General features: G+C 40.3%; 1 protein-coding gene across 3 annotated transcripts in view; it reads right to left on the bottom strand.

The window, feature by feature from the left end:
* PATJ (PATJ, crumbs cell polarity complex component) overlaps positions 1 to 20,989 on the bottom strand; it is a 419,471-nt gene that overhangs the window by 130,676 nt on the left and 267,806 nt on the right. For all 3 annotated transcript variants that reach the window (XM_025398758.1, XM_025398765.1, XM_025398774.1), the window contains exon 29: positions 16,161 to 16,252. In XM_025398758.1, coding sequence (XP_025254543.1) covers positions 16,161 to 16,252 — 92 coding nt within the window. The remainder of the gene's footprint in view (positions 1 to 16,160; positions 16,253 to 20,989) is intronic.

The following is a 20,989-nucleotide window of genomic DNA, read 5'->3' as shown; positions in this document are numbered from 1 at the left end:
GCACCTGGCAGGGAGTAGGTGTACTGTGATGTAAATGTCTATTGAACAAAAGTGATCTTAATAAGACAGGGAGAAGAAACCAGAATTACTGAAACCACCCTGTGCTTTCTGAGCTATTTCCATGTGTTAGTGAGGCCGTGCTGCCTGTAGTCAGCCAGCCATCAGTATTTACCACATGTAAGGGCCATTTCTTGGGGTGTCCACCCAGCTCACAGTGATTCCTTGGATGGGCCATAATGTCTACACTAGGTACTAATAGCCCTGCCCTCAATCAGACTGGATAAAGGGGGCAGACATCTGCCTCAGTTTGGGGCAATCAGATTCTCTCTCCCAGAGGCTTAACATTTGGAAGAGACATATAAAGATCAGGAGTGCAACGTCAAGACTACCAATGGAAATGCTCAAGGAAAAACAGGGGTTCAGAACTCCCTTTTGCCGACATCTCTAGAGCTGCCCTGGGTCCATCTCTGGAGCCTTATTGTATGGATCTTTTTCTAAGAGTCCATGAGGCATCTGGACTCTCACAATACATTCTCCTTTTAGTTTAAGCTGGCTGGTGGTTACTTTGATTGGTTGAAACTCAACTATATAGCTTTGATTTTATTTTGAATATATACATGTCTTTATTTAACAAATATTTATGCTATGTACACAAAAATGGATAAAATGGATTAAAAATGGATAAAAGGCGATTCTTGCCTTTGATGATATTAGCATCATTTACTTAGCTGTAAACAAACAACTAAGTAAACAAACAACTGCAATTGTGGCATTAATACTTGATCTGGTTTGGCTGTGTCCCCACCCGAAATCTCATCTTGAATTGTAGTCCCCAAAATCCCCACGTGTCAAAGGAGAGACCAGGTGGAGGTAATTGAATCATGGGGCAATTAACCCCATGCTGTTCTTGTGCTAGTGAGTGAGTTCTCAGGAGAGCTGACGGTTTTATAAGTGTGTGGTAGTTCCTCCTGCATTCATTCTCCTTCCTGCTACCTTGTGAAGAAGGTGCTTTGCTTCCCCTTGCACCGTGATTATAAGTTTCTTGAGGCCTCCCCAACCACGCTGAACTGTAAGTCAGTTAAATCTCTTTCCTTTATAAATTATCCAATCTCAGATAGTATTTTCATAGCAGTGTGAGCACAGACTAATACACTACTCAAGGGATCTCAATTTAGTTTTTCTCCAAAAGTATGCTAAGAATACCTCTAATTCAGCTTCTTGTTTGTAGAATATATTTATATTTGTGGAAAACACACATTTTGGATCCTGATTTGAATTGTTTTGTTATAAAAATGAAACTCACATTGGTAAAAATCATGTAACTTGTGTTAGACAGAATGCTAAGTCTCCCAAGATTCCTGCCCCCAGTTTACAGACAAATTTCACTTCCATAATGAGACTATATGATAAGTCATAGCTGACTATAAGATAAAGGGAGATTATTAGTTTGGGACTGACCTAATCATACAAGCAAAGCCCTTCAAATCTGGAGATTTCACTCAGAACCTCAGTATCCTAAAGCCTTAAATTAGTAGGTTGACTTAAATGATTTCTAAACTGATTAAACTCTTTGTGGAATGCCTAGAGGTCACAGACAGGAAGTCAGAGATTGGAAGCACCATTGCTTGCTTCAGGATGGAGGGGGCTTCCTGACAAGGAGTGTAGGGACCTCTAGGAGCTGACAGCAGCCCCCACCTGAGAACCAGCAAGAAAACAGAGAATGAGCCTGGAAGCGACTTTCCCCTCAAAGCCTCCAGACAAGACCTCAGCCTGGCCAATGCCTGACTTGAGCTTGGTGATACCCTGGGCAGAGAACTGAGCCATGGCTTGTCATGCCAGCATTCTGACCTACACAACTGTGAGCCAATAAACGGGTATTGTTTTGTGCCATTCAATTTGGGTGATTTGTTACATGGCAAGAGAAAATGAATACATGACACAAATTTTGATTTGGAAAACATGGTCACCGGAAATATAACTAGAAACATAACATTTGACTGCTTACCAGATACCACTGTTCAAAATGCTTTACATACATTAACTCATTTAACCTTCATAACAAGTCTACGTCTTAGTTAGAATTTTTTTTTTTCATTTTCTCTTGGTTTTACAGAAAGGTTAAGCAACCTGACCAAAGTCACACAGCTTATAAATCACAAGCTGATAAATAGCAGAGCTGAGGTTCAAAAACAGCATTCTGGTTTCAAAACCTACTCTTAAATACTGTACTACAGTGTTTCCCATTTTAATAGTCTATCCAGAGCCACAGATGTCTTCTTCTCTCAAATACGCAAGTTAAGATCCCTAGGTGAGTCTAGGCTATTAAATTTTGGGCTATTACTTTTTCAATTATTTAATACATTTCCTTGGGGTAAAAATACATGCACAGTTCTAAGTCTGCTCACTGTATCAACTGCAGTCTGTCCACATTTCATATGTAGGTTCTGGGTGTTTTATCTATTAACATATTACCCATCCCTTATAGAGATATAATGACTATAAAAGGCTTTAAAATTTCATTTTGTGTGATGGGGCAGGTATAGTGGTGAATATTACAGTGGAGTGTAATTTCCTCAGTACTATTCTGGGATAGTTATTAGGGCTGTTCATAAATCCTCTAGCTTCAACTTTTCTTCCTCTTTAAAGGTGAACCAGTGCTTGATTAGCTACGTTTCCTTTTTCTGCATTGGTGATCATGGAAACAAATAGTGAGAAGGCACCTCTGCTGCCTGGCTACGTGAATGACCATGGTGAACAGAGGGCTCCTTACTGAGCCCTGATGGGTATGTAACATGAGAAAGAAATAAACCTTTGTTTATTTCTTTGTTGTCTTAAGCCATGAGTTTTGGGGCTGTTTGTTACTGAAGCATAACTGTGTCTACCCTGAGTCTAACATGCTCTATACATGTTTATTCTATAATAATTTTTTTAAAAGCCACATTTATACCTTATTCATAGTAACCAAAAACTGGAAACAACCCAAATGTTCACCAACAGGAGAGTGATCATAAATTTTTGTATATTCATAGAATGAAGTATTACTCTGTGATTAAAGGAATAAACATAACATGGATAAATCTCAAAAACGTTATGTTAATGAAAGAAACCAGACACAAAAGAATAAATGCTGTTTGATTCTATTTACATTAAGTTAAAGAACAGTTGAAACTAACCTATAGTGACAGAAATCAGGAAGCAGGTGGCTCTTGGGGGAAGGAGAGATTGACTGTAAAGGGACACCAGCAATCTTTCAGAGGTGAATGAATAGTCTATATTTTTGTTTTGTGTGGAGGTTACACAGGTGTTTGCAATTATCAAAACTCAACAGACTTAAGACATAAAATCTATTGCACTGAGTATAAATTATACTCCAACTAAAAAATAAATCCATGATAATGTGTAGTACAAGACAACTATGTTAGCTTGGAAATGAATATAAGCAAAGGCACAGACAGACCAAAGCAAGGGTATGGATTCTATCATTGATAAGATGTAAGTAAGATACAAAACAACATAAAACCCTGGTTTCTCAAGCTTTAAAACTGGGATAATGTCTAATATTAATAGAATTGTTAGGAGATAATGTAAACGTCAAAGCACCAAAGCACACTAATAGAAGTAAATATTTAATGTTTTATGGCTTTGTCATGTTAAATCTCAAATGCTCAGACTTCTAGGTGCTACGTCCTTGGTTACTATTAATTCATTCAGCCATCAATCAAAAAATTTAAAACATCACTGAGTCTAATGCTTTGACTCTAAAGGCTTTATTCTTCTTTTTTCTTTTAATCGCATAGTTTCCATCCTAATTCATGTCCTTTTCATGTTGCCTGGTCTATGACAACAGTATCCCTACTTGTTTTCTTGTTCTGCTTTCTCTGCATCTGAATCCATCCAAATTGCTCCCTCTCAACTGTGAAAACTACCCCCGGAACCGAGCCTGAAAATAACCCAACATCAATGAGTTCCCTCTGTGGATGTTTGTTTTGCCTGATGTATAGTTACTTATTTGCATGTCTTTGTAGTTGTTGGAGAACTTCTTACTTAACTGTATGACCTTATACAGCATATGACATACAGGAGGTGCTCAGTAAATCGTGAATTGCTGATGCCATTTGGACTCAATTCTTTCCTATGTAAGTCTACTTAGCTAGCATTAAATATTAACTAACTCTTGCTGTACCCACTTCTCCAACAGCAATCGCTTGCTGCTTTGAATTTCTAAACTGCTTATGTGGCTTGTCTCAGTAACTTCATTCTATTCTTCTAAGAGCATTTCATTGTATTTTTGGATGCACATATATGTCATATACAGCAATTTGTTGATATAACATATTTATTCTTTATGCCTCAAAGGTGTAACCATAATTCAAACTATAATAAGGGATTTCATTAACATGTTATTTGATAGCCCTCAACTAATTCCTTAGGATAAATATGGGATACTCTAATATAAACTCGAAAAGAACACTGTAAATTGTTGCCAAAATAAAAATTAGTGGTCATGAGGAGAACATACTCATGCTTCAGGGAAACACAATAAGTCCATGGTGACAATTTATGAATGATGAAAAATAAGACATCTAATGTAACGGGCAGTGTGTGTATATTTGTAGAATGCCATAACTTTATCAGGATATGAGATATTCCTAAGAAGTATTTCTACCTCTTCTAAAAGCAAGAAAGTGTGTTTCATCTTAAAATTCATAGGGAATTTCAAGGGACCCCAAATATCCAAAACAATCTTGAAAAAGAAAAAGTTGAAGATCTTACCTTTCCTTGATGTTCAAACCTACTGCAAAGCTATGGTAATCAAAATAGTGTGGTACTGGCATAAAGATCGACATATTAACCTATAGAATAGGACAGACAGCCAAGAAATAAATGTTTGTATACATGTATGTATGTATGTATGTATGTATTTTGAGACAGGATCTCACTCTGTCACCCAGGCTGGAGTGCAGTGGCATGATCATAGCTCATTGTAGACTTGAAGCCTCAAATTTCTAGGCTCAAGTAAACCTCCTACCTCCGCCTTCTGAGTAGCTGGGACTACAGGTACAGGCTACCATTTCTGGCTTTTTTTTTTTTTCAAACACAGTCTCCCTCTGTTGCCCAGGCAGCAGTATGGGTGACGTGATCATGGCTCACTGCAGCCTTGACCTTCCAGGAGGCTAGAGCAATCCTCACACCTCAGATTCCCAAGTAGCTGGGACCACAGGTGGGTGCCACCACACTGGGCTAATTTTCTTTTTGAATTTTAGTAGAGACGAGGTCTCGCTATGTTGCCCAGTCTGGTCTTGAATTCCTGAGCTCAAGCAATCCTCCCACCTCAGCCTCCCAAAGTGCTGGGATGACAGGCGTGAGCCATCACACCCACCCTGTATATAATTCAGTGATTTTCAACTAGAACACCAAGACCATTCAGTGGGGGAATGGATGATCTTTTCAACAAATGGTGCTGGAAAAACTGGATATCTACATGTAAAAGAATGAAGTCTTCTGGGTGAAGGTTACACAGATGGGGTGCATCTGTAATCCTAGCTACTCAAAAGGCTGAGATGGGAGGATGGCTTAAGCCCAGGAGTTTGAGGCCAAATTGTGCTATGATCATGCCTGTGAAGAGCCACTACTCTCCAGCCTGAGCAACATAGATCCTCAACTCTAAGAGAGGGGAAAAAAAGAATGAAGTCATAGCCTTCCTTTACACCATATATGAAAATAAACTCAAAATGAATCAAGGGCTTAATATAAGAGCTAAAACTATAAAACTCTTAGATGAAAACATAGGGATGAAATGCTTTGTGACATTGGATTTGACAATAATTTCTTGAATACAACACCAAAAGCGCAGGCAACAACAAAAATAGACAAATCGGACATCAAAATAAAAAACCTTGTGTATTTCAAAAGACACAATCAACAGAGTGAAAAGGCAACTTATGAAATAGGAGAAAATATTTGCAAATCATATATCTGACAAGTGGTTAATATCTAGAATATGTAAAGACTCCCATAATTCAACAACAGCAAAACAAACAACCTCATTAAAAAAATGGGCAAGGGACTTGAATAGATATTTCTATAAAGAAAACACACAAAAAGTCAGTAAGCACATGAAAAGATAATATCACTAATTCATCAGGGAAGTGCAAACCAGGCACATCAAAATCACAATGAGATACCACCTCACACTCATTAGGATGGATACCATCCAAAAAAAAAAAAAAAAGGAATGTTGGCAAGGTTATGAAGAAAGTAAAACCTGTGTACGTTGTTGGTAGGGATGTAAAATGGTACAGCAACTATGGAAAACAGTATGGAGGTTCCTCAGAAAATTAAATATAGATTAACTATATGACTCAGGAATTCCATTTGTGCAGTATATATCCAAAAGAATTGAAAGCAGGGTCTGGAAGAGATATCTATATATCCGTGTTCAGAGCAGCATTACTTACAGCCACCAAAAGGTGGAAGCAACCCAAGTACCTATCGATGGATGCGTGGACAAACAAACATGGCACAGACATAAAATGGAACATTATTCAGCCTTAAAAAGGTAAGAAATTCTAGCACATGCTGTGACATGAATGAACATCGAAAATACATGCTAAGTGAAATATACCAGTCACAGAAGGCCAAACACTGCACGAGTCCACTTACGTGAGGTACTAGGACAGTCAAATTCAGAGACAGACAGTAGAATGGTGGCTGCCAGGGGCTGAGAGGAGGGAAGAATGGGGAGTTATTGTTGAATGTATACAGAGTTTCAGTTTGGGAAGATGAAATAATTCTGGAGATGGATGGTGATGATGGTTGCCCAACAATGTGAATGTACTTCAAGCCACTGAACTGTGCATTTAAAATGGTACTTTTTGTATTATACGTTATACTCGGTTGCTTCCACCTTTTGGCTACAGTAAATAATATTGCTATGAACACGGATATAGAAATATCTCTTCCGGACCCAGCTTTCAATTATTTTGGATGCATACTCCACAAGTAGAATTGCTGGGTCCTGTGGTCAAATTTTGTGTTGTTTATTTCATCGCAATTAAAATTACCTGAGCAAGAAAAAAAGTGAAAGTGTGATGAAAATACGTTTGAATTACTTACAATGTCACTTAAAATCATGATTGTCTTCAGGGTGCTCTGGGCCTGCCTCTTGGAAACGTCCTTTCACCAAATCCATAGGATCTCATTTTATGCCAACAAAATATCATTTTATCAAAAGCAGAAGTTATGTGCCTGAATTCAGCCTGGATTGTTGAGCAGGCTGACTTTATTTATTGCAACTCGTTCTAAAATGATTACAACTACAATCTAGTGCCTGGCACATCATTTAGGTGCATGTGCACGTACACACACATACGAATGTTGAATAAATGAACACATCAACACAACCAACAAGGCCTGGATATTGCTTTCTGATTGGACTAAATCTAGTGGTCTGAGACATCTCAGGATAGTGAAAAATAATCTCTATGCTTCCTGTATTAATTGGAACACGACACTGAATTAACATTCAGCCAGGAAAGCTCCATGTAAATGAGCCAGAAGTCATGTACAAAACAAAGCAAATCATTCTATCTCAACGGGAAAATTCCTTTCCAAAAAGATTCCAGGAGATACTCCTAACTGTATGAACAGAGGAAACAGTTCCAATTCACAATTAGAAGAAACTACCAAAATAGCTGAGTATGCTGAATCGGAAATAAAAGTCCAATGACAGTGGAATAATGAGTTCTATTTACTTGGCACTTCAAACAATGTCAATCACTAAGGAGGGCTGCCGGGAGAAAGCAGTATCTAGACCCACATTTTACACAGGAGGCCCCAGGCATGTTCTAAATAATTGTTGCCAGTTGCGCAGAGGAAAAGGTGGGTCATAAAATATTTGGCAGTGCAGGCTGGCAGGAGAGTTGATGTGGGGAACTTAAGACTGGATGAAATGGATGACTTAGCCTAATAAGTTTATCAAAGAGAGCCCTTCTTTTTCTTTTCTTTTCTTTTCTTTTTTTTTTGAGACAGGGTCTCTCTCTGTCGCCCAGGCTGGAGTACAGTGGCACTATCTCAGCTCACTGCAACCTCTGCCTCCTGGGTTGAAGTGATTCTCTTGCCTCTGTCTCCTGAGTAGCTGGCATTACAGACGCATGCCACCATGTCCAGTTAATTTTTTGGCATTTTTAGTAAAGACAGGGTTTTGCCATGTTGGCCAAGCTGGTCTCGAACTCCTGGCCTCAAGTGATCGGCCCGTCTTGGCCTCTCAAAGTGCTGGGATTGCAGGTGTGAGCCATTGTGCCCAGCCTTCCAAGAGAGTCTTTCTAAAAGGTAGTACAGTAGATACTCTCACCCATTCCCCTCTTATTCCTGGCTGGCAAATCCCAAACATTCAGACACACAGACCTTAATATGCAGCCCTCACCATAAGGCCATGTGCTGGGATCCCCACCCTCAGGGACAAACTGGGACAAATTCTGCCTGATTACTCTTTGATAATCATGGTAATCTAATTTCAAGAGGCAGCAATGGTTTGGCAATGGTAATGAGTCATACCGGAGATCCTCAGTAGAGACTTGTTCAGAGGCCTTATGCTCTGCTAAAGTCATCTGAAGGATGAAAAACTCAGAATTCTAAGGCTAAAAGTTTACAAGTGACAGGAATATGCACAGAGGAAACCAAACGTCTCACTCTGGTTGCCGTAATTTGTTCAGATAGCGCTATTTCTTATCTGTTCATTAAGATTCTTTGACAGTAAGCAATAAAAATAAATTTGGGCCAATTTAAGCAAAAGAGAATTTACTGGAGGGATACTGAGCTCTCACAAAATTGACAGGCTATAGGATCAGGCTTGGGACAGTTGGGAACTGAGAGACCTCCAGAGGACAAGGAAATAGGAAACAGAATGATGTAGCAGGAGTGTCTGGCCAGGGCACTGTGGCTCTATGGATAAACACCATTCGTATCAAATCACTCACATCGCTTGTCTATGCCTAAAGTATCATATTGCCCAAGTGTGAGACACATTGACCACCCGCTGGCCACACTTTGGCAGTGAGAGAAAGAACTGGCTCCTTCAGCTTCCACAGAGGTAGACAGGTATCTAGATGTACTGTTTCACTGTGTGTGTGTGTGTGTGTGTGTGTGTGTGTATTGGGAGGTGGGAAGTGGGGGTCTACCCAAAGAAACAGGAATTCCACTGGGCAAATAGTATAAATATTGACCAGCAAGAAAGAAAAAAAGCAAGCTCACATCATCCCTGATGACCATCCCAATTAGTTGTCTCTGAGTGCCAAAAGAGGTGAAACAAATACAGGCATAATTCCCATAAGCGAATATATGCACTTATTGTATTAAGGAATGGAAGTAGCAAGAAAAAATTACCAATTCTGCCCACAAAAGAGTAAAACTGAGTAGACCAATATCAACTTCTGAAATTGAATTGGTAATTAAAAAAAAAACAACCTGCCAACCAAAAAAAGCCCTGGACCAGATGGATTCAAACTGAATTCTACCAGACGTACAAAGAAGAACTGATACCAATCCTACTGAAACTATTCCAAAAAAATCAAGGAGGAGGGGCACCTCCCTAACTCATTCTATGAAGCCAGCATCAGCTGACACCAAAATCTGGCAGAGATGCAACAAAAAAAGAAAACTTCAGGCCAGTATCCCTCATGAACATAGAAGCAAAAATCATCCACAAAATAGTAGCAAACCAAATTCAGTAGCACATCAAAAAGCTTACCACCACCAAGTAGGCTTTATTCCTGAGATACAAGTCTGGTTCAACATACACACATCAGTAAATGTGATTCACCACATAAACAGAATCAAAAGCAAATATCATATGATGATCATCTCAATAGATGCAGAAAAAGCTTTTGATAAAATCCAACATACCTTCATAATAAAAACCCTCAACAGACTACACGTTGAAGGAACACCTCAAAATGATAAGAGCCATCTCTGAAAAACCTGCAGCCGACATCATGCTACCTTACAGAATTCAAAACAATTGACATACACAGCTATACTTACCTAATGATACCTTCCTAAAGAAGGATTGCTTCTCTCCTAGAAGCACATGTTCAGGTATTCTGATTGGGTACCCAGTTGTGGAACCTTTGGGTTTCTACACATCCTATGACTTTGCTTACTTATCCTTCGAGTCTTAGCCTAAGCATCTTTCTCTGTGACATCTTCCCACAGACCCCAAAGACTACATCAGATGCATCTCCTGTATGTCCCTACAGCATCAGAGTACTTATATCACTGGATAAGGTACTAGACTATTGTTTATTCTCTGTTTCCTCCTTTCAGACAGAAATTGTGCTCTTTCCATCACCAACCCCACCGCAATAACACACGTAGGTGTTCTGTAAACACCTGCTGAAAAGATGAATGAATGTTTCTTTACGCAAGTTAAACTCATGCTTATGCATGCATTCTTTTTTCCTGTTTATCAAAACTAGATCTAATGAATCAAGAGCACAAGAAGGATTTTTATTTTTATATTTTTTGAGATGGAGTTTCACTCTTTTTGCCCAGGCTGGAATGCAATGCGTGATCTCAGCTCACTGCAACCTCCACCTCCTGGGTTCAAGTGATTCTCCTGCCTCAGCCTCCCAAATACCTGGGATTACCAGCACCCGCCACCATGCCCAGCTAATTTTTGTATTTTTCGTAGAGACGGGGTTTCACCATGTTGGTTAGGCTGGTCTGGAACTCCTGACCTCAGATGATCCGCCCGCCTCGGCCTCCCTAAGTGCTGGGATTACAGGTGTGAGCCACCATGCCTGGCCAAGAAGGATTTTTAAAATAGGCATCCAAGTTGCTTCTTCAGATGATCATCTCCTTAAGATGACTCTGGCATTCACATTAACTTCAAGCAATATCGTCTTTCAGGGATATGGCCAGAGGACAACGAGCCACGCTATATTTTTAATTACACAAGCAAGACATATGTTCAATTGATACAGGAAGGTGGAGCCCATGGTGAGTCCACTTTTACTCAGTGGGGCTTGACAGCTAGCACTAAATCTTTCCAAGGATTTCAGTTTCATCTCGTTTCCTTTAGCCCCAGGAGTTTTTACACAGTACACATTTTCCACATGTAATTAAGTAACGGAGAGTGAGTTGTTATACATGACATTCAAGTTTTGATAGTGGGGGAAGGTATGACAAGAGCTGCAGGCAAGATCATTAATCTCCTTGGATCCCTGCACTGCCAAATACAGCAATTTATTCGTTGTGTTAATACGGTTCTCCTCCTGTACTTAAATTGGTGTGCTCACATGAAGGGGAGAATGCCAAACACGAAAACCCACAGAACCAAATGTAGAGTGCATAGCAAGCACCCAGATTGTAATACGCATCTGGATGATACGGAGTTGAATAATTTAGTGTATCAGAGACCATATGTTTAGAGTACAATTTCCAGAATTGTCCAAAATCTAATGATGTGAAAAGGAAAAGGGAAAAAGTGATTATGTAAGTCATGTATAAATAGCTGCAACTTGCTAATTTGTGCTAATGACCCACAGACCCCTTGCCAATTATAGATGAATTAGTATATGAATAAATACAAGTGTTAAAAGAATATGACAAGGACCTGATCACAAAATGTACATTGCTATAGACTAAAGGCCTTAGTTAATTAAAATGTTGCTTGCAGCATATTTTAATAGCTTTCTGTGATTACTGCTAATCATTCTCTAAAACCTGTGGCCAGTTCCCATTTTCATCTCAATTGTCAATAAATTTGAAAAACAGTTGCCAAGGTATAAAAGCCAAAATTTTCTGTATAATGGAAAAGCACAGAGGATAATTTCAACTAAGGAAGGAAATTTTGCCAAATAGAAGTGCAAATTGTAAAGAAATGCAATTTATAAAAACTAGTTTTCAAAGTTACATTATAACACAGTACAAGCTATGCAGAGTTCAAAAGACAAGCAAAATCGCATCTGTGGTGCTGAGATGATTTAAGTGTTAACTTTTGGAAACTTGATAATGAATCAAATTTTAACTTCTTCAGGATTTGATTCTAAAACAGGCAAAATCAGGATTCTTATAATAAATAATTATTCAGAATCACTCCTATATGTTTTTTCTCCCTATAAAAGAAGATATTAAAAAATCTTAGCTAATTTGGGAAAGTACTGGGAAGAGGGGCTGAGGTATGAGGAATTTTGTAAAATACTGAGTTACAGAAATATATATTTTTTAATCCACAAAATAACAACGATGAACTTACTATAATTGTTGCCTTTGGACAATAAGTAATCTAGAACTGCTTAGTAGGAGCAAAAAGGAAATTCATTCAATAAAGCTTTCTGAACACTCATTATATGCTACACACTGTAATTGAAAGACCAGGCAGGAAAGGTTCATGCTACAGTCTGAATGTTTGTGTCCCCTCAAAATTCATATGTTGAAACTGAATCACCAACATGAAGGTATTAATAGGCAGGGCCTTTTGGAAGGTGTTTACGTCATGAGAGTGGGGCCCTCATGGTGGGATTACTGCCTTACAAAGTAGGCCCAAGGGAGCCCCTCCTGTTACGTGGGATACACGGAATAGATCTATGAAAGAGGAAGCGGGCCCTCTCCCAGACACCAAATCTGCTAGAGCCTTGATCTCGAACGTTGCAGCCTCCAAAACTGTGAGAAATAAATTTCTGGGCCAGGCCCAGTGGCTCATGTCTGTGATCCCAGCACTTTGGGAGGCTGAGGTGGGCAGACCATTGAGGCCAGGAGTTTGAGACCAGCCTGGCCAACACAGTGAAACCCCATCTCTACTAAAATATAAAAAAAATTAGCCGGGCCTGGTGGTACACACCTGTAGTCCCACCTACTCGGGAGACTGAGGCATGAGAATTTGTTTGAGCCTGGGAGGCAGTGGTTGCAGTGTGCCAAGATCGCACCACTGCACTCCAGCCTGGGTGACAGAGCAAGACTCTGTCTCAAAATAAATAAATAAATAAATGAATTTCTGTTCTTTGTAAGACACTCGGGTATTTTGTTACAGCAGTCCGAATGGACTAAGAATTAGAGTACAGATTTTAAATGTACATTGATACTTCTAAATTGCTTAAAATCACTTCCAGTAAATAAGCATTCAGTAGCGTCCTCAATTTTGTGTATACCATTGATTTACTCAACAAATTCTTTTCTTGATTCTGTTCTGTTCAATGATCAAAATTGAAATAATCAGACTCTAAATTGATGGAGCTTTACTACTATGATTAAAATTCTATTCAGGTTTCTCTTCTGTCTTCTAAATAATTTCAAATCGTTTAACCTTTCTTTATTGAAGGAGGAGGGTTTTATTTCCCAACTACACAATTGCATTAAATTATTTCCTTTGGACTCTATTCAATGTTCTTTTTGCTCTCTTTAAAATTGCACGGCCCATGTGGGTAATAAAAGCCCCACCACATGTGCTGAAGAGGTAAGTAATGTTGATAACAGCTCTTGTGGTAGCAGCCATCACTATGTACTAAATACCATGTGCAGATGCTGACCCTGTTAAGTGCTACATACATCTTCTCATGTACTAGCCACACAGTGTGCTTTTCTTTTTTTTTTTTTTTGAGGCAAGGTCTTGCTGTCACCCAAGCTGAAGTGCAGTGGCGTGATCATGGCTCACTGCAGCCTCAACCTCCTTGGCTCATGCGATGCTCCTGCCTCAGCCTCCCAAGTAGCTGGGACTACAGGGCACATGCCACCACACCCGGCTAATTTTTTTCTTTTGCACAGATTGGGTCTCACTATGTTGCCCAGACCAGTCTTAAACTCCTGAACTCAAGCCATCCTACTGCCTTGGCCTCCCAAAGTGGTGGGATTACAGGTGTGAGTCACTGCGCCCGGCCCCCACACAACTTTATGCAAAGTTTTCAAGTCTAAACACACTACTTTTGTGGACTTCTCTCAATGAACAACATCTGAATCTCTTGAGTGCTGACCTTTCTTCAAAGTCTATTCAAATTTTTTTAAAATCAACTAACTGTAATTTTATAACCCTTGCCAAAAGAAAGGACAAGAAAACCAAAAAGGAGACTGGTGTCTAACAGAGGATGTCAAAGGAGAGTAAGGATAAAGGGCTCATCTTAACATACAAAGACATACGTGAAGGAGGAAGCTTTCACTCTCTGAAAATAGAGCAAAAAACTGGAAAGCCAGAAAGTGCCACTAGGTGGGAGAAAAGGATGCTAATACAGGATTTCCTTTTTTTTTTGAGACAGCGTCTTGCTCTGTCAACCAGGTGGGAGTGCATGGTGTGATCTCGGCTCACTGAAACCTCTGCCTCCTGAGTTCAAGAGGCAATTCTCCTGCCTCAGTCTCCTGAGTAGCTGGGATTACAGGTGTGTGCCACCACGCCTGGCTAATTTTTGTATTTTTAGTAGAGACAGGGTTTCACCATGTTGGCTTGGCCAGGCTGATCTCGAACTCCTGACATCGTGATCTGCCCGCCTCAGCCTCCCAAAGTGCTGGGATTACAGACGTGAGCCACCATGCCTGGTCTTTTTTTTTTTTTTTCTTTTTTTTTTGAGATAGAGTCTTTCTCTGTCATCCAGGCTGGAGTGCATGGTGCGATCTCAGCTCACTGAAGCCTCTGCCTCCTGGGTTCAAGCAATTCTCCTGCCTTAGCCTCCCGAGTAGCTGGGAGTAGAGTTGTGTGCCATCACACCTGGCTAATTTTTTGTATTTTTCAGTAGAGACAGGTTTCGCTGTGTTGGCCAGTCTGGTCTCAAACTCCTAACCTCAGGTGATCCTCCCAAACTGCTGGGATTACAGACATGAGCCACCGTGCCTGGTCCTAATGCAGGATTTCTTCAGGAGCAAAGTAGAAGTGGAAAGGAATATTTCAATCACGTTAGTGCCCATGCTGGGAATAAAACCACCTCCTAATCCCAATGGTCCCTGGGAATGGACAGATCTTACTGCTGGTAACTAATGAGAAAGGGAAGAATAATAATGATTGTCATCATCCTAAAATAGCAGCTAACATTCTTTCACCCCTTACTCTATGCTAGATATTGTATTGAGCATTTTCAATTTCTGAAATACCACAATGAATGAGGGAGGTGCTTTATTATCCCATTTTACAGATGATACCTGAGTCCCAGAAGGAAAAAGAAGCAGAGCTACAGTGAACATAGAGGGTTAGGTACATGACCTAAAAATAATTCAGATTTACTTGTCATTTCAGTCCAATAAAGAGAATCAAACAACCTCATTTCTACTGCTGATGTGGCAATGTTGGCTACAAACAGTCAGATCCCTAATTCTGATTTACTTGTACCAAGAGGGCTCAATCAGCTTGCAGGGGAGGTGTGAGTAAATGTGAAGCCCCAAACACACAATACAACTCTAGGCAGCAGTGCTGACATCTTCTCTACTCCGGGCTTCTCACCAGCACTCTTACAAGGAAGCTCCTAAAAATGTCCTCAGTTCTATTTTCTTGTTTATTCTTTAATGAAGACATTAATGATTCAGCAAATGTACCAAATAATAGTGACAGGAAGAGAAGTTAGCAGGTCTCATTATATTTATATACAGGACAAATGGATCCAGAAAGGGAAGAATGTTTTATAACTGAATTATAAATACTAGCCTCAGCTACCGATTCTATGCTGTGAAACATAAGCAAGTAAGAAAACTTCATAATCAAAACAATCAGTACTTTTCTTTTTTTTTTTTTTTTTTAGACAGAGTCTCACTGTCACCCAGGCTGCAGTGCAGTGGCGCAGTCTTGGTTCACTGCAAGCTCCGCCTCCCGGGCTCACGCCATTCTCCTGCCTCAGCCTCCCGAGTAGCGGGGACTACAGGCGCCCGCCACCACCACACCCGGCTAATTTTTTGTATTTTTAGTAGAGACAGGGTTTCACCATATTAGCCAGGATGGTCTCGATCTCCTGACCTCGTGATCCGCCCGCCTCGGCCTCCCAAAGTGCTGGGATTACAAGCGTGAGCCACCGTGCCCTGCAATACTTTTCTTGAAGTGACAGTTACAAAAGGAATATATGTTTTTAGAAGAAACATATATTCTTAAATCTAGTGATTTCGCTAGACAAATCAAAGATGACATAGTCTTACATTAATAACATCTTCAGAAGAGGTCTTTGATTTTGCAAAACCAGATCTAGCAATCTTACCTGATGAAAACCAGCTTGACCTTTGATGGGGCAGTCTTAATAATGGCAGATGCATTTTGGTGACTTCTTCCATACAGAATCTGATTGTTTATCTGTTTGGGAAAAAATACAATGTACTAAATTATACATGTCTACAAGTATATATGTATATACTTGGAATTAAATGATAAAGTCTACTGATTTATTTTTTTTTTTTGAGACACTCTCACTCTGTCATCCAGGCTGGAGTGCAGTGGTGCGATCTTGGCTCACTGCAACCTCCACCTTCTGGGTTCAAGTGATTCTCATGCCTCAGCCTCCTGAGTAGCTGGAATTACCAGCATGCGCCACCATGCCTGGCTAATTTTTTTGTATTTTTAGTAGAGATGAGGTTTCACCATGTTGGCTAGGTTGGTCTTAAACTTTTGGCCTCAAGTGATCTGCCCGCCTCAACCTCCCAAAGTGCTGGGACTATAGGCAAAAGCCACTGCACCCGGCCCTAAGTCTACTGGTTTTTTTTTTTTTTTTTTTTTTTGAGGCGGAGTCTCGCTCAGTCACCCAGGCTGGAGTGCAGTGGCATGATCTTGGTGCACTGCAACCTCTACCCACCAGGTTCAAGCAATTCTCCTGCCTCAGCCTCCTGAGTAGCTGGGATGACAGGTGTGTGCCACCATGGTTGGCTAATTTTTGTATTTTTAGTAGAGATGGGGTTTCACCACGTTGCCCAGGCTGGTTTAGAACTCCTGACCACGTGATCCACATGTCTTGGCCTCCCAAAGTAAGTCTAATGATTTTTAAGTGGGAATATTAGGACTCTCAAATGCTAAAAATCTTAATATTCTTTGTAGTAGAGATTCAAACAGTAATTCTAAACAGCTATCAAAAATCCTTAAATTCAGTTTTGACTACAGTTAATGAAGAACATACAGTCCTTTATCCTTTTGCTAAACTTCAAGAAAGCAGTAGTTAAGCCTGATACAAAAAGTTTACGACAGATATTTCATTTCCTACAGCTTTCCCAGATTATTTAGAAATGTTGAAAACAGACCAAATTGTGGTATTCACTGGAGCTCTGGAGAGCCCATTAAACATGATCTTGTAAACATGTCAAGGTTATTACATAATATAAATTTTGTTACTGCAGAGAAGGTAAATATTATGTCCCTGTTTTAAGTCAAATTTTAAACCAACTACACAGAAAGATTTTACTGAATGCCATCAATGAGCCGTCTGCTCATATCCAAGACATGGTAGAATTTTAAACTTGATTGAATCTACCAAAAGATGACCTAAACAACATTTAAATTCTAAATTTCTTTATTCCAAATTTTCCCACTGATAAACTATAATGATAGCTGGAAACTCTCTTACTTTATTTCACCCAGTTGGTAACAGCTTGTAGTTTTGACTTTTTTCCTTCCATCTCTTTAAAACGTAGTTAATGATCGATACCTATACCATCCCTATTCAAGTGTGACCTTGACAATCTCTACTATTTAAGAGATAGTATAGTGTGCTATATAAGGGATAGGAAAAGGAGTTGTAATTAGCATCTGATTTGTTCTTGCTGTCTCTGGAATTTTGCATTTTAAGACACAACTGATGTTCAAGACATCTAAACACATTATTATTATTTTTTTTGGTCAAAATAGTTATAATGAGAAAGCATATGGAAATGAACAATTTAAAATATGAAATGAAAATATAGTATTTTCAACTGTCTGAAAAGCGGCCCTTCCGTCACCTTTCCTAAGTGGTAAAGCTGGGATTCACATCCAAGGCTGATGGAAAGACCAAACTGGAGCTACCTTCTCACTCTGACTCTTATTTTATCAGCTTTCGTTCTGCAGCAAGATCCTCAATCTCACTGGGCACAGTGGCTTACGCCTATAATCCCAGCACTTTCAGAGGCCAAGGGAGGCAGATCACTTGAGGTCAGGAGTGTGACACCAGTCTGGCCAACATGGTGAAACCCCGTCTCTACTAAAATTACAAAAATTAGGCTGGGCACCTATAATTCCAGCACATTGGGAGGCCTAGGCGGATGGATCACTTGAGGCCAGGAGTTCGAGACCAGCCTGGTCAACATGGCGAAACCCCATCTCTACTAAAAAATACAAAAATTAGCTGGACGTGGTAGTGCATGTCTATTGTCCCAGCTACTTGGGAGTTGAGATGGCGCCACTGCACTCCAGCGTGGGTGACAGACTGAGACTCTGTTTCCAAACAAAAATAAAAACAAAAACAAAAACCAAAAATTAGCCAGACATGGTGGTGCGCACCTTTAGTCCCAGCTACTGGTGAGGCTGAGACAGGAGAATAGCTTGAACCTGGGAGGTGGAGGTTGCAGCAAGCCGAGATTGCGCCACTGCACTCCAGCCTAGGTGACAGAGTGAGACTCAGTCACACACACACACACACACACACAAAATCATCAATCTCATAGAAAGCACTGATTTCCACACTGTCAGTTCTCTGTGCCTCAGTTTCCCCTTCTCTAAAAGAAATCTAAGTACCTACTTCACAAAGCTATTGTAAGAATTAAACAAGATAATGCCTTTACATTTTATTTAGAGTACTCTTGATACCCAAAGGATTTTTAAAACTACTCATCTTTGCTATTACGTGTCTTTTTTTTTTTTTTTTTTTTTTTTTGAGACAGAGTCTTGCTCTGTTGCCAAGGCTGGAGTCCAGTGGCATGATCTCAGCTCATTGCAACCTCTGCCTCTGAGGTTCAAGCAATTCTCCTGCCTCAGCCTCCTGAGTTGCTGGGATTACAGGTGCCTGCCACCAAGCCTGGCTAATTTTTTTTGTATTTTTAGTAGAGACGGGTTTTCACCATGTTGGCCAGGTTGGTCTTGACCTCCTGACCTCAGGTGATCCGCCCTCCTCGGCCTCCCGAAGTGCTGGGATTACAGGTATGAGCCACTGTGCCTGGCATACGTTTCTATCCTTAGTATCATGCATTTAAAAATAACTCCACTGTCTATATATTTTCTCCTAACACTTTAAGAATTTAACTTTTCTTATATTTGTATCTTCTTACCCACTTAGCTACAAGGGAAATGGTTAAAGAAATCATGCAGTGGCCGGGTGCAGAGGCTCACAGCTGTAATCCCAGCACTTTGTGAGGCTGAGGCCGGTGGACTGCCTAAGCTCAGGAGTTCAAGACCAGCCTGAGCAACATGGTGAAACCCTGTGTTGACAAACAATATAAAAATCAGCCAAGTGTGGTGGTATGCACTTGTAGTCACAGCTACTTGGGAGGCTGACGTGGGAGGTTCACTTGAGCCTGTAAGGTTGAGGCTGCAGTGAGGCAAGATTGTGCCACTGCACTCTAGCCCGGGCAACATAGTGAGACCCTGTCTCCAAAAAAAAAAAAAAAAAAAAAAAAGAAAGAAAGAAATCATCTTTAAGAGTTTGTGAAAAAGCATACTTAATGACATAGAAAATGTCCAAAATGGTACTAACTGGTAAAACCAAGTTTTAAAATAGCATGTTTAGTATGATCATGTATTTTGCTGACCATATTTTCCAATCTCTTTAATTTATAATTAACTACAAACAAGGTACTTTAAATCATATTTGAAAATTAGATTAGGACAGGGGTGGTGGCTCATGCCTGTAATACCAGATCTTTGGGAGGCTGAGACAGGAAGATCACTTGAGGAGTCTGAGACCAGCCTGGGCAACACAGAAAGACCCTGTCTCTACAAAAAAATAATAAAAAATTAACCAGGTATGGTGGCGTGTACCTGTAATACCAGCTACTCAGGGGAAGCTGAGGTGGGAGGATCGCTTCAGTCCAGGAGTTCAAGACTACAGTGAGCTATGACTGTACTACTGCACTCCAGCCTGATCGGCAGAGTGAGAAGAATGGCAGGGTGGGTGCGGTTGCCCATGCCTGTAATCCCAGCACTTTGGGAGGTTGAGGCAGGCAGATCACTTGAGGTCAGGAACTCAAGACCAGCCTGGCCAACATGGCGAAACCTCACCTCTACTAAAAATATGAAAATTAGCTGGGCATCGTGTCATGTGCCTGTGGTCCCAGCTACTTGGGAAGCTGAGGCATGAGAATCACTTGAACCTGGCAGGCGGACGCTGCAGTGAGCCAAAATCGCGTCACTGCACTCCAGCCTGGGCGACAGAGCAAGATTCTGTCTCAAAAAAGATGAATGACATTTGGAATGAGCCTGATTCAAGGCCTGGCATTCAGTTAAGCATTTGTGAATGTCTATGTCTTCCCCACTGTGTTCAGCCTCTGCTTCCAGAAACTTTTTCTAAACCACCTATCCTACCCTCCTGTCTTTGAATCCTGTGGCACTAGGTTTAAAAAAATTTCCCTTCTTGCACTTATACCACAACACAACATGGTAAAGTCAATCCTTATTGGGCAGTAAGCATCAGTGCAGGCATACAACACCTACTGAACTGAGCTGAGCTCCTTAGGGCAGGAGCCAACATCCTCCTCTAGGTGGTTCCCAGCTTTTCATGCAGAGCTTGAGCATAGTAGCCCTCAATGAGGATGTGCTGAATTGCAGTCCTGAATGGAAGTGGTACTTAATCAACTGTGAGTACGCTTTCACTAACATGGGCTCCAGCCTTCAAAATGACTAAGGCTAAAAAAAAAAAAAAAAAGGTTTTGATCAGCAAAACGCTTGAGCATGTAGGAAATCTAACTTTCATGTTTATGGATATGTCTGCTTCTTTAGTGGTGATCCTCCATCTTGGTAGAATAGAATCTATGGTACTATTATTCCGAGAGGGAAAAATGAGATCCCAAACGAAGAAAGCAGTTCATTAATTTTAATTTACGTAAGAGGAAATCTAAAGTTATGCCTTTCATGGTG

This window comes from Theropithecus gelada, chromosome 1 (assembly GCF_003255815.1).
Source record: "Theropithecus gelada isolate Dixy chromosome 1, Tgel_1.0, whole genome shotgun sequence".
In the NCBI taxonomy this organism is placed as follows: Eukaryota; Metazoa; Chordata; class Mammalia; order Primates; family Cercopithecidae; genus Theropithecus; species Theropithecus gelada.
Note: the sequence above shows the minus strand (reverse complement) of the source record. Positions and strands in the feature narration are given on the sequence as shown.